Below are 13,710 nucleotides of genomic sequence, written 5' to 3'. Positions count from 1 at the left end.
GTATGCAATGGTAAAGGTACAAGGATGGATGTGTGAATTCCTAGCTGACTAGGTCCAGACAATGTTCTTAAAAGCATTTCAGCATCCACATCCTGCTCTTCTACTACATCAGGATTCAACACTTCCTCCCCCCAAATAGAGACTCCAATAGACACCTGAAAGAACTACCCAGCACTGAAAAACAACTTATCATTGTTCAGGGAGCCATCCCTTATTAACACAGCCTCAGAGAAGGAGTCTTGAGAAATACAACACTAAGGTTGATTGGTTAGTGTCCACTCCATATATCAGTCACTGCACTTGAAATATCCCAGTCAACCAAAAGCAAATGCTGCCTGAATCCATGTATTTCCCATAAGGCTTTGAAATGAAGGCTAGATACGTGAGTTATTCCTTTTTTACTACCTAGACTAAATTTCCTCTGGGTAGGACTTTGCTGTTAATATTTTTTTTAGCAGGGGAAAATTTGATCTCAGTCATCATACAGCCATCAACATTATAAAGTCCCAAAAATATCTCATCACTTTCTCAGTATCTCCACCCTTCTGCCATCCTGGTATTTTCCTTGGGGGCCTGCTGACAGACATACCATGTCTGGAGAGAGATCCCATGCCAGATACAAGCATTCTGGTGATAATGTAATTTGGTGCTGTCTCGTTCCTGACCTTGGGTTCTCTAGCTGTTGTCCCTGGTCATCTGTGTGAAGCCCATATAGCCAGACAATTATCATGTATTTCAGCCGTAAGTACTCACTTAGAGTCATCCTAAATTGACCTTAAAACCATTACCTTCTATGTTATGTACTCACTGGCTCTAATGTGTGTCTCCTTGTGATCTCTGGAAGGAAAGCCTGAGGCAAGGATTTAGAGACATTCTAGCGATCTGTTCAGGGAGGACTCTCCATAGAAATCTGTAACTGGTAAAAAAAAATAGGATAGGCTGAGCAAAAAGTTTTCTTTCAGGAAGTGTCAAAGTAAGGCTAGATCCACAGTTGTTTTGGTTCATAGTAAGAAGACCTTCTAGTCTTCATTAGACTCTGACTCCTCCCTCTACCAGTCTCTCAGGAAGTTACAGAAGTGACACCGGTGAACTTAGACTAGATGCCAGGGAATGTTCTGGTTGTAAACTCTTGGTCACATCCTGATGCTGCACAAACCCGAAATGAGAAACTGGGTGCCAAGCCAAGACCGTCTTACCTCCTATCTCTACACGTTACACTACACCCTCAGGTTGATGGGGTAACAAAATACTTCTAGAATTGTCCCAAGTGCAGGAGATTCCAAAGCATTTCAAATTCCTTTGCAGACTACAGTCCAGTCCTGGTAATAGACCTGCTCAGGGCTGTGAAGAGGAAAACAGCAATAATGTATATATAAGCATTGTTTTAGTTTTGAAAAAAAGACTTTAAAAGGAAAACCATAGAAAACCAGGAGCAGAGATGATCAATTTAATTGTGTGCCTTCACTGGGTCTACACAAGAACAGGCCAATCACCAACCAGACATGGATGGAGGAGGATGTTGGTGCAGCTAATTTTCACTGCAGAACTATTTGTTTCCACTGATAAGTTAAGAGAGGGGGAAGCCATTGCCTTCAATCGTGTAGCCCTTGGTGACCCACTGGGCTCTGGTGGACAATTCCAATCCAATGAGCATACACGTGACCCTGGCAAAACTAAATGGGTCACAAGATCAACTGAAATTTCATGAATCTTGGAAAGAAACTGTTCCAAGAGAGGATTTGCGATGGGAGGGAGACAAGAGAGGAAACGATAAGTGACTACTCAGAATGCATTTCTCGGGTGTGAAATAGTCACCAGGCTAACTTAACTTTAAGTTGTGGTTGGCTTTCCTAGGGAGTATATGGGAACCTTGAAAACATACTTAGAACTCAGAGGGGCTGAAATTCAAATAAGAGATAAAACAACCATTACCATAGAAGTATCAGCTGCCACTATAAACGACAGTCCCAACCGTAGCTGCTGAAGGAAAGTCCAAGTTGCAGAATGCATGCTCTTTGGGTTAAGGCAAAACAGAAAATAGTACCCAAGCATCGTGCTTAGTTGCAGAAGTGTAACAGACAGTTCCTCTTTCAGAATCTGATATTATATTCATCCAAAGGTCATGATTCAGTGACTTTCCTGGGCCCTCTTCATACCCTTCTAAACCTCACTGCTTTCTCTTCATTACCATCCTTTCTTTTCTGCATTGTATGAGCCCTGATTCTTCTTGAGCCTCCTTCAGGCTTCTCCCCTCTTACCCACTGCACTCCAAAACACAGTCTTTGTTCTATTAATTTTTAGAATCACACCCGTTTGTTTGTTTGTTTGTTTTACAGTATGTAAGGTAGACCTAACATGTCACAGAACATATGTCGAGATCAAAGGACTATTTGCAGGAGTTTATTCTCTTCATCTACCATGGGGATCAAATCCAAGTTGTTGGTCTTAAAAGCAAATAGTCAAGGGACAAAGCAAGTCCTGTTACATACTGAGTCTTCCTAGCTTTTTTATTTAAAAAAACCACTATTCATTTATTCATGAGTGTGTGAGGGTGCATGTACCATGTAGTCACACATCTGAGGGGAATGTATATTTGTATTTCTTTTTTTTATTAACTTGAGTATTTCTTATATACAGGGAATGTATATTTGTATGGTACATGTGTGAGAGTCAAAGAACAATTTAAAGGGCCAATTCTCAAATACCTTTCACCTTTCATTTGCGACAAGAGCTCTCATTGGCCTGAAACTTTTCCATGTAGGCCAGTGTAGCTGTCTCACAAGCATCTAGGGATCCATCTGTCTCCATCTCTTTCGTCACCAAGACTGGCTACATGCGACTGGAAATAGTTTTTTTATCATAGATTATAGGGTTCTCAACTCAGGGCTTCATGCTTGCAAAGCAAGAGACAGCTCTTGAGTACCTCATTTTAAACTCATGAACTAAATTTACTTCCAACCTCAGGGCCCTTTTCTCATCATGAACCCCCAAATGTCTCTGGCCATCATAAGTATCGGCTTAACATACAGACTTTTTTAAGTTGCAGTTAGAATGTTACTTGCTAAAGAAGACCATCCTGACTACAAAGTAACATACATATACACAATTTCCAATTTGGTTGTAGTACTCATCTCAGCTGATAAACATGTTTATCCTTGTCCAGATGATTAATATTTACCATCTTGCTGGATGCCAAGTGACATGTCTATTTTGATGATCACTGTGTCTCAATATCTTAGCACACACTGATGCTCAGTAAAATTTGTTGGGCCAATATACAGATGGATGGATGGAAGGATGGATGGATAGAAGGAAGGAAGGATGGATGGATGGATGGATGGATGGATGGATGGATGGATGGACAGACAAATGGATGGTGCTTTGTTGGGTTGGTGGACAGATGGATAGATAGGTAATTCCATAAGTGAATGGATCATTGACTAGATGAGTCGATAGTCAACTCCTAAGTTGTTCTTCTTCCAAACCCACTTTTTTTAGGTCAAAACTCTCTACTGGAACTGTGCTCTCAGAGGATATAGTAAGATAAAATAGGAGAACAAATCTGGGATTTACAATCCCCACTAGCAAAAAAGGAGGTTGGTCTCTACTTGTGTTTTGTGTGTACAAGAATTCACTACTCCTTCAGGAAGTTCCTTCTACTTTTGGACACACTGGTGGCCAGGAGTTCCTCTCACTTTGGGACACTTCAGTTGGAAAGAGCACTGTGCGTTTGACTTCTTATAATGCCTGCTAATAAATCCTCAAAACCACGTAGTCCTATCCAGCTTTTCTCCTTTTAGAAGTAAAACTGACATCCTCTGACCTATTCTCTCGATCCTTGAGAGGTCAAGCAGATCCACGCTTGCCCATCTTCCAGTCTTCAGCAGTTGGTTGTACCCACTCTAGCTGCCAGCAGGCAGTAACACTCCCACCATTGGCACCAGCCTTTAGGAGACTGCAGCTGGCTCTGCACACTCCTGCTGGGCGTGCAGGAATGGCAGTTAGAAAAATCAGCTTTGATTTGATTTGCAAACTGAGCCGAGTCACTGAGACAAAATAAATCCGGAAAACCATAAAGCCATTTGCAGAGTTGCTTTGCAGAAGACAGCCACAGTTTTAATCTGGTAAATACTCTAACGATCCCATTAAAGTGCCCCCCTTGGAGTAGGTGCTGAAAGTGAAGCCTCGGAATAATGAAGCATGAGATATGGGGCCAGTGTCACCCACAGCTCCGTCTTGCCCATTAAGGATGGTCTAAAACTATTCTCCAACCACAACAGGCAAGAGAGAGACAAGAGCAATGGCCTTTTGCAAACCTGCTATCTTTTTGCAAGTCTCTTCCTGGAGCAAGCTATTTCATCCAGCATTTCTTTCTCCTCTCTCCATAGTGGACCCTCACTGCTACAGGGACTGACAGAAACAATAAATGGCCCTTCTTTAGAGAGACACCTCCATTTTGCAGATGCTAAGATTGGGGACCTATGGAGGGAGGAGAGTGTTATGTGCATAGCTTCTTTATCCACAGAAGAACAAGCCACATGTGGTACAAGAAGCCAAGAGAGATGTAAAATTAGCATTGTCTGGGTAGGAAATTGCCAGACATGCTGGTCCAACTCTACCTGAAAAGTTCTCTTACATGAAGCATCCTGGAAGAGTTTTCTTGAAATCATGAGCATCGGAGACACCTGGTTTCAAAAGTTTGTTTGAAATCATGAGGATCAGATGTATCTGGTATCCTGTCTCCAAGTTTAGTTACTTGGCATGGGACAAGTAACTTATCATCTCAGAGGTCACTGCATCATTTTTAAAGCAGGTGTCACTAATTCTTTCTATCATTCACCCAAGCACATGATAGATTATAAACAAGGAGCCTCCATCCTTCTTTGACAATACAAGTCTTTACCAGGGCTGCAATTCTATATAGATCTTGGGTCTCTGTAGAAAGCCACAGACCAGATTCTAGTAGTTTCTCATGCAGTTCTATTTATCTATCCTGTGTTAGATGGACTCAGATTTAAAGCAAAGTGGAGAAGCTAAAAGACTGCTGGCATGATGCTGCCCTTGGCCTTTAGCACTTGATATCTAAAGATCATGTATTTAGATAAAAATCTTAAATAAAAATTATATGTATATATATATATATATCCATGTCTAGAATTTTCATCATCTATTTATGAGCATTTGACATGGGACCGTTCTTCTCTTCAAACTTACCCAGTAGTATGAGAAGAGACCTAAGAACACAGCACTCCTAAACCTAGCTATCATAGCTGAACAGGGACAAAAGTGAAGTATGAGTTTTAAGAGGGAAATCTGAAATTATAGAGCACAGTATGAAAATCTCGACTGTTGTTTGGTCTTTAAGCTCTTTCACACTGTATAGGAAGGAGCTAAAGGTGTGAATTTGGAGGGTTGAGGCACAGCACTGCTGTTCTTCCAGAGCTGAGACTAAGGGTGAATATTTCTGGGTTCAGGCTTGTATAATAAAACAAAGTCTCCTTGACCTTTACCACTCTTTACTCTGCCCTGTTTCCAGTTAGATCCTAAAATGCCAAAGGAATAATACAGCTTTTCCTGAGGGCTGGATGAGAAGTTGAAAGATTACATCACAAAGAACACCATAAACTAACCTAAAGGTCTTGAAAAACCCCAATGCTTTCTTTAATATTTGTCTTGATACAACCGCTGTCATATTTCTCTGCTCCTCCTCCTCCCTCTTCCTCCCCAGACTAGCTCAAATCGCATTCTTCCATGCACATGTTCTTTACATCCCACTCAAGAAGGCAACTGGCACAACAGAGCCCAGGAAAGCAAAAGCTAGCACTGACTCTCCTCTTCTGAGCATGCACCTATGGAGTTTTGACCAATTCCTCTCAACGAGAAGGAAGAATTATCTGGTGCAGACATGAGATACCATGGTTGGCTTTAGCTCAAAATTGTGCTTCCAAAGGACTTGTGTCTCTCTTAAAAGGAGACAGAGGCAATTTAGACTTAGGAAGCAAGGTTGGGGGAAATTTTTGAATAGGCTAGAGATACAGGTTAGAAATAAAGAGAATTTAAGCCCTGTCAGTGGACTTTCAAGTAAACTAAGGTCTCCAAAAGCTAAGCCAACATCTGTTTACCTCAGAGAACCAGTGACAGATCGACTAAACCATTCAACACAAATTGAGCTTAGGGAGCCTGTGAGGTTATTGGGGTTTTGGGTGGGTAACTCAAAAGCAGCTGCATCACTAAGAAGCTTACCTCATGAGAGCTTACCTGGATGATAACTCATGAAAACTCTATCCTTGGAGCTGTTTATATGACGCTGGTCAGAATCTCCTTCCCCTAGCAAGCATTACAGCTCTTGTAGCCTTGGAGAGGGGCCCTATGGATCTCGTTTCAGGAGCTTCCTAAGGTTTATAATTTTCGTTTTCTTATTGAGTGATAACTAGTCTCCCTCCAGGAGGACAAAATTCAATTGTAGGAATTAACTCCACAACAGCCGGTCGTAGGACTGTCTGTGGAGATGTGTGATGATGGGAGGTTACAGTATGAGGCTAGAACTAAAGAAAGGCACTCATCAGATGATGAATAAGTGTTGGCCACTGTCATTGCCTCTGCTCAAGAGATGAACTTGTGTAGGCTCAGAAGTAGAACAAGCACACGTCTCTAGGAGCTCTACTCAGGGCTGACTTCATATCACTATTGTGTTCTGTTCCTATCATGCACTGGATAAGATAATACATGGACCACTGGTAGGATTGCTTATCTTTTATTTGCTAATCTTTCCCCATACCTGTTTTCTATTAATGATTGATACATTGTTTTGTTTGTTTGTTTGTTTGTTTGTTTGTTTGTTCCTGGGTTGTGACAGGCTTTGTATCACTTCAGGGGTATTTAAAGTGAAGACATGTAATCTGGAGCAGAAAATGCAATGGCTCCGGGTGCTCTCTGCTCCCTTACTCAGTACTGAAGCTAAGAAATTAGCTTGTCTTCAAACATGTCTGCCCCAGGGTCATCGGTAGCCCTGCAGTATCTCTCTATCCTTGACATTCATTGCTTTGCAAGAGAAGAAAAAGTCAGAGGCGCGCCACATTCTGACCTCCTATTTCTTTGCTTGCTCACACATTGTCACCCATGGTTGCTTATGAACGGAAATCTACCACGTAGATCCTGTGCAAAGAGAGCTGAGTCTCAAACCCTCCCACGATAAAACACTGCATGGAGGAAATCAGGCAATGCAGGAGAAAGGAAGAAGACATTTCCTCTTCTCCAAATAGGTTAGTCAGGAAAAGATAAACTTTGCTGCAGTAACAAATTATAACCAAAGCTCAGTTACTAAATACCGTAAATGCTTGGGGTGTGTGTGTGTGTGTGTGTGTTTGTTTGTTTTGCTATGTCGTCTAGAACATAGTTGATCACTGCAAGGGAAGAGAAAACTCATAGGTGATCTTTACTATCTCTTACTTAGACATGACTAATGTTTCCACCCCATGCCCTTGATAAGAACTACTACCTGACGCAGCCTAACTTCAAGGTGACTTGGTCTCTTCTATACATCTCAGAAGTGAGCAGGACTAGTGAGCAGTATTATTTCTGATTGAAAGTACAACTCCTATTTCCATTCCCTGCTCCGCTGAGATCCATTAGCCACACCTCTCTTCTCCTTCTCCACTCACAGGAGAAGTACCTTTTTGTCCCTGTGTTCTTCTCCTTGCTAGCAGATCTTTCCAGCAGAGCTGTATCCCTGGAGGGCAAAGTGAGGGGCCTCCTCTGGGCCCTGCCAGCTAAACTAAGATGTGTGCTGTTTTCCTTAAAAAATGTCCTATGAGATCCCCATCGTTACCTCCACTTTTTGAGTAAAGCGGCTGACTTAGAGGTACATGTGCTTTCCCAAGTGACACACTGGTAAATGGAAAATACTGAGCCAGGGTTTTATGTACACAGTTAGCTTGTATATTTTTGTTTATTAAGTGAAATTTCATATTGTTATTTGGCCCCATATTCTCTAGAGGTTACTAGGCTTTTCTTTGGGCTTGTATAGCATTAGATTCTAGACAGGCAAAGTGACTTAACTGACCTGAATGTCAATGCCAGCATCCACAGAGTGATAACACAAATGCTCCTTATTTCTCTGACCTAATCTAAGAGCATAACCAAGTAGTGCATGCCAAGTGCTCTGTGTAGTACCCAGTGTGAAATAAATACTTAGCAAATAGTGGGCACTGGAAGCTAACAAACGCACACTGGTATACTGAAGGACAGCTAAGATGAAGGCAATCCCACCATGCCATTGGAGCAAAAAGGGAAATTCAAAACAAACAAACAAACAAACAAACAAGAAAACCATAGAACAAGCTTCTCAGAGTGTATGGGCACAAAACCAAGCTTTGAAATAGGAGAGAAAAGCATCACAGAGGATGATATTAGGGTTGGCAAGATTTTTAAGTCAAAGAAGTAGATATTCGGATCATCAAAGGAAGGGTGGCCAGCATAGCATGCATAGGGTCAGTTAGGAGCAGGGCTGAGGTGGAGAAAAAAGTGTTAAGTTTAGACAGATGCCTCAGCATTAAACAAGTCGACTTGCTCTTTTACTGAGTCCCAGAAACCATATCAGGTGGCCCACAACCACCTTCAGTGTCAGAGCCAAGGGGACGTGAGGCCTCTGGCCTCTAAGGGCATCTGCACTTATGTATGCAGAGAACCCCTCTCCCATATAAACAAGCAATTTAAAATAGTAAAAAGAAATATTTTTCAAAAAAGAAACAGGAGTACAATGCAAAGTCACTTAGCCCTAAATATAGCCTCATGGTGACATATTCTCTCTCTCTCTCTCTCTCTCTCTCTCTCTCTCTCTCTCTCTCTCTCTCTCTCTCTCTCTGTCTCGGTCTTTCTCTCTTTCCTTCCTTCCCTCTCTCCCTCCTTCCCTCCCCTTCTCCTCAGACCATGAGAGTCCTGACTAGGAGTGCTTAAGCAGACCCCTTTTAGAGGAGAGTACCTTAGCTGCAGCCTAGACAGAGGATGGAGAAGATGGACTGAGGCAGGAGCCAGGCTTCTGAAAGAACAGTTAGGGTGCTGCTGTAGGAGGCCATGTAGGAGTATGAGTCACGTCTACGCTCAACCTTTCATTTCTTTTACTGAATGTGAGGTCATTGGCAACTTGTCTTACCTGGCTCATAGGGCTGGGAAGAAAATAGATGTATAGAAAGCAGTCACTTAGAACAGAGGTTAGCAAACTTTCCTATAAAAGGTAAAGTAGTGAGCATTTTCAATTCTGCAGGCCTCAAGGTATTTCTCATGCTTACCAGCTTTGTCACCAAAACACACAAAACAAAGCGATCCCAGAGATACTTACAAGTACATTTATATTAAAATAAAACTCTGGGGAATGAAGGATTTGAGTGCATATAATGATATAATTTTCATATATGTTCCAGTTTCATCTCTTTGCTGTGATAGAAACACTGACCAAAAGCAAGTTGGGCAGGGGTTTGGCTCAGCTTATAGGTTACAGTTCAGCATGGGGGAAAGTCAAACCAGGAACTTGAAGCGGGAATCATGGAAGAAGTCCTGCTCCCAAGCAGGCTCTATGCTTAGCAGCCATGCCGGTGTAGCCCAGGAACACCAGCCCACAGATGGCGCCACCTACAGTGGGCTGGGCCTCCTACATCTATAGGGATCAAGTCACCCCATCCTCCACAGACATGCCTGTAGGCTGTTCTAATCTGAACAACCCCTCATTTGAGACTCCCTTCTCAGCTGCTGCCATGCCAAAGTTGACAGTCAAAGCTAACTAGAACACCCTAGCACCAAATATTAGTCATATTTTCTCAACCACCAGGAAAAAAAAATCTAAGAATCATTCTTACTTTATACCCACACAAGAAAGAGCACAGATGCCAGACTTGGCTCACAAGCTGACCACTGACTTAGCAAGTGCTTTGAAAAGGACAAAACATCCTGTCTTTCAGGAAGGAGGGTTATGGTCACTGTGCATGGGTAGTTAACTTTTATACTGTCAATTATTGACCAAGCTTGCTCCTTGTATCATGTTTGAAATGATTTATTTCTTGTTTATCATTTGGTCAGAGACATCCCATCACTCTCAATATTCTGCATAAGGACTTTATGCAGTTTTGCTGATAAATGACTGGGGAACAATGTCATCTGTGACTAAGGGTGTAGCACTTGCTGGGATTTTGTGTCACTTTCTTTAGACACTTGGAGGGGCAGGAACATTAAAGATAGACAAGCTAGGCTTTGAATACAGCCTCTGCTAGTTACTGTTTTTGTGACTTTGAACAACTTATAAGAGCAGAGAAGAAGGTGGGGAGGAATGAATCTGGCAAGGAAAGCGGTGAACTTGTCGCAGGTGACCATCAAGGGCTTTGAGGTTTACTTTTGGAGACAGTGAGGGTGATGGTGTGTTTTGCTCAAAGGGCAGAAACTCGGTGGGAGGGAAGAACAGAGGCAGTGAGCCCACAGGAGGCTGTGTAAATGGGTGGCTGGAGAAAGTGCAAATGAGACTGGAGAGAGGAGGAAATCATGAAGAGCTTGTCTGGAGTAGAGTCAGTAAGAGCTGGTAACCAGTGATAAATGGGAAGTTAGGTAGAAGAAGGGCAGAAGGTATGCACCCTTACTAATAGGGGTGAAGGGTAGTCACCCAGGTTTCTACAAAGAGAAGCTGTGTGGGTTGTGCACCATTTACCAAGAAAAGAAAGATGGGGGTGGGGATGCAGTTTGACTGGGGAAGTGACAGCTCCATTTGTAATACCACCGACCTTTCTGGTTGTCCTGTTTCTTAGGAACAGTATATGCAAGGTACTTGGTGAGTACCTGGCGTATCATGGGTGCTTGATAAATGGTGATGCTTACGCTTTTTTTCATTTATAAAAATCTATTTCAGCCTCAGTTTTGGTAAATCGTGGTGTTCTCTTGTTCAGTGCAAGCTCTTTCGAGCCACAAGAATTGCGGTCTTGCTCATTGTACCACACGTTTTCATGTGCGTTTCTTTCTCTCCTTCTCTTCTGCATGCTGCCTGGGGATTGGCTTCCTTGTGGTCAGCACCAATGGGCAGCGCCCAGGTGACCCCGGGGACTCCACTCTGCCTCCTCACCACAGGTGATCACCACAGCCCTGGGCAAGAGGGAGGGAATTGGCAACAGCCCATGCTCTTGGGTTCTCTATGCCAGGTGTACCAGAGCTGAACTGACATTTCCTTCATCACATCTTCCCATCCAACTACCTGCCTGCTCACCCATTCATCCGTCTAACCACCATTTTCTCCACCTACCTATTCATGCATCCCTCTATTCATCCATTACCCCATCTTAGCAAGGTTTAATAAAGACCTACTATGTACCAGGCATTGTTCTAAATATTGAGAAATACAATAACAAGCAAAAGAGACAAATTCTGATGTCTTAACTCATTTATCAAAAGACTCTAGAAATAAATGTACGATTTTCCCTAATGCTAAGGAGAGATGCATATGATTCAAAACACACACTCACATACCATATACATACACATATATATATATACATATACATTACGTAAACACACCACACACACATATATGCACATAGACATACCACACATGCAGACATGAAGACACATATGCAAGCACCACACACAGACACATACACATATAAATACACACCCAAAACACACAGAGAGACACAAATATACACATATACTATATATACATATACACCCACATATACACACAGAAACCACACATATACAGAGATACACATACACAAAGACATGTACACATACACACATACGCACATATATACATAGCACATACACATATATATACACACAGACACACATATATACACACTATACATAGGCACATACACACATACAAAACACACACAGAAATATACATGCACATACTATACATGTACAAGCATACACCCACATATACATACACATTACACAGTCAGTCATATACACATACACACATATACATACATACCATATAGACACACAGACATGTACACACATACACATATACTTGCGCACAGATACATGCACACACATACACACGTGTACACACATACATACATACATGCACACACATGCACATATACAGACACACACCACACAGACACACACATACACACCACACACATGAAAACACATACATACATGCGCGCGCGCACACACACACACACACACACACACACACACACACACACACACAAACACATATACCAAACAAATGTCAACTGAGTTGTGGTCTGTGGGTGGAGGAGAGCTGGCCTAACAGATCTGTTTTTTAAGGAATGAGTAGGTTGGACCACAACCTCAGCTCTACCATTGGCCCTGATACATCCTTTAAATGTGACCAGGCCCATATTTCCTTTCTGTTAAGAAGGAATAATAATACTTGCTTCTTTGGGGATATTATTGGCATTATGAACTCTATATTCAGATTCTTCCGAAATTGCATTCTAAACTAAACAAGATAATAAATGTCAAAGAAGCTTGAATAGAAGTGCCCAACCTAGTGTAAGAATTTGCTCGCTGGCAATGAGAGTCTTTTTTCTTCAAATGCAGCACAGGTAGAGTTCAGTTCAGATAATAGACACCGTTATTCAAAAGATACAGAGTCCATCCATCCAATGCCAATGCCCACTCAGTAATACATGGAGAGGAAAGGCAGCCTGAAGCCACGCCTTTCTTTCCTCGGGATCTCCTTGTGACCAATGGAAAACTTTAAGAGACAGTTCATGTATTTAACCACCATCGTTCTCAACAAAGCTTTTGCCTGTTGAGGTCACTGACTGCTCCGTCTATAGTGATGGGAAATAAAGTGTAGCAGGCAGGGATAACATGAGACCTATCTGCTTTACCCTCTTCCCAAACTCAAGCATCATACTGACCCTGTGATGGAGATTTGTAAGCATATGGTTCATTGAGAGCTGTGCTTTGACAAAAAGGGGAAATAGGAAAGGACAAAGGACGGCGTGTAGCCTGAGATAGTCAGAGCCCTGGGACGTCTCAGGGATGTGGACTGTTCCACAGGTTGAGCATGGTGCTACACAGCCTTCTAAAGAAATGAATTCCTTCTCCAAAATAGAAGGTATCTGTGAACCATTTACAGCTAGTATCTACAGTAGCTGGGAGTAAATACGTCAATGAAATAAAGGAGATTTGGATAGAACCTCAGTAGCATCCACTGTGGGTCTGTTTTGGCCATGTTTTTATATTGCTGTAAAACGCCACATTTCAGCACATCCCTGGCAACCCGGTGAGCATTTCATATAAGCCACCCCTTGATTATAGAAACCTTACATACTGCATAGGCTTATTTTACCTGGGAAACCAAGTATCACAGTTACTTCATGCTGTCTTATTCAAGATTCAATTTATTAACCTCTAGGAATGCCCTGAACATCAGCAGCACGTAGTAGGTCTTGACAAAAATGCCAGTTAGCACCCTTCTCTAGAACAGGCTCACTAGACCCACTGTCCCTCAAGGGAGGCAGAAGTCACAAACAGACACAGGGAAGCATGCAGGAAGGGGATGCAAGGAAACTGACTCTCACCATTGTCCCCAACCGGACTTATGGAGAAACAGTGCCTCCCTGCAGTGTGTGCATGAACAATTCTGTCTATGTTGCCATTGTTCTCTGGGCTCTATTCAAGTCAAGCAGTGAGACTATGTTTTCTTTAAACAGAGTCGATCCCATATCAGGCACATTTGTTCTTACC

The 13,710-nt window shown here is 42.3% G+C and overlaps 1 protein-coding gene across 16 annotated transcripts in view; it reads left to right on the top strand.

The window, feature by feature from the left end:
* Window positions 1–13,710, top strand: part of Ptprt (protein tyrosine phosphatase, receptor type, T) — a 1,095,890-nt gene that overhangs the window by 891,534 nt on the left and 190,646 nt on the right. For 7 of the 16 annotated variants that reach the window (XM_087653460.1, XM_087653458.1, XM_087653452.1 and 4 more), the window contains exon 14: window positions 11,047–11,103. In XM_087653460.1, coding sequence (XP_087509586.1) covers window positions 11,047–11,103 — 57 coding nt within the window. 16 annotated transcript variants of the gene reach the window in all.

Source organism: Rattus norvegicus, chromosome 3, assembly GCF_021556685.1.
Source record: "Rattus norvegicus strain SHRSP/BbbUtx chromosome 3, alternate assembly SHRSP_T2T, whole genome shotgun sequence".
In the NCBI taxonomy this organism is placed as follows: domain Eukaryota; kingdom Metazoa; phylum Chordata; class Mammalia; order Rodentia; family Muridae; genus Rattus; species Rattus norvegicus.
This window is presented reverse-complemented; position numbering and strand designations above follow the sequence as displayed.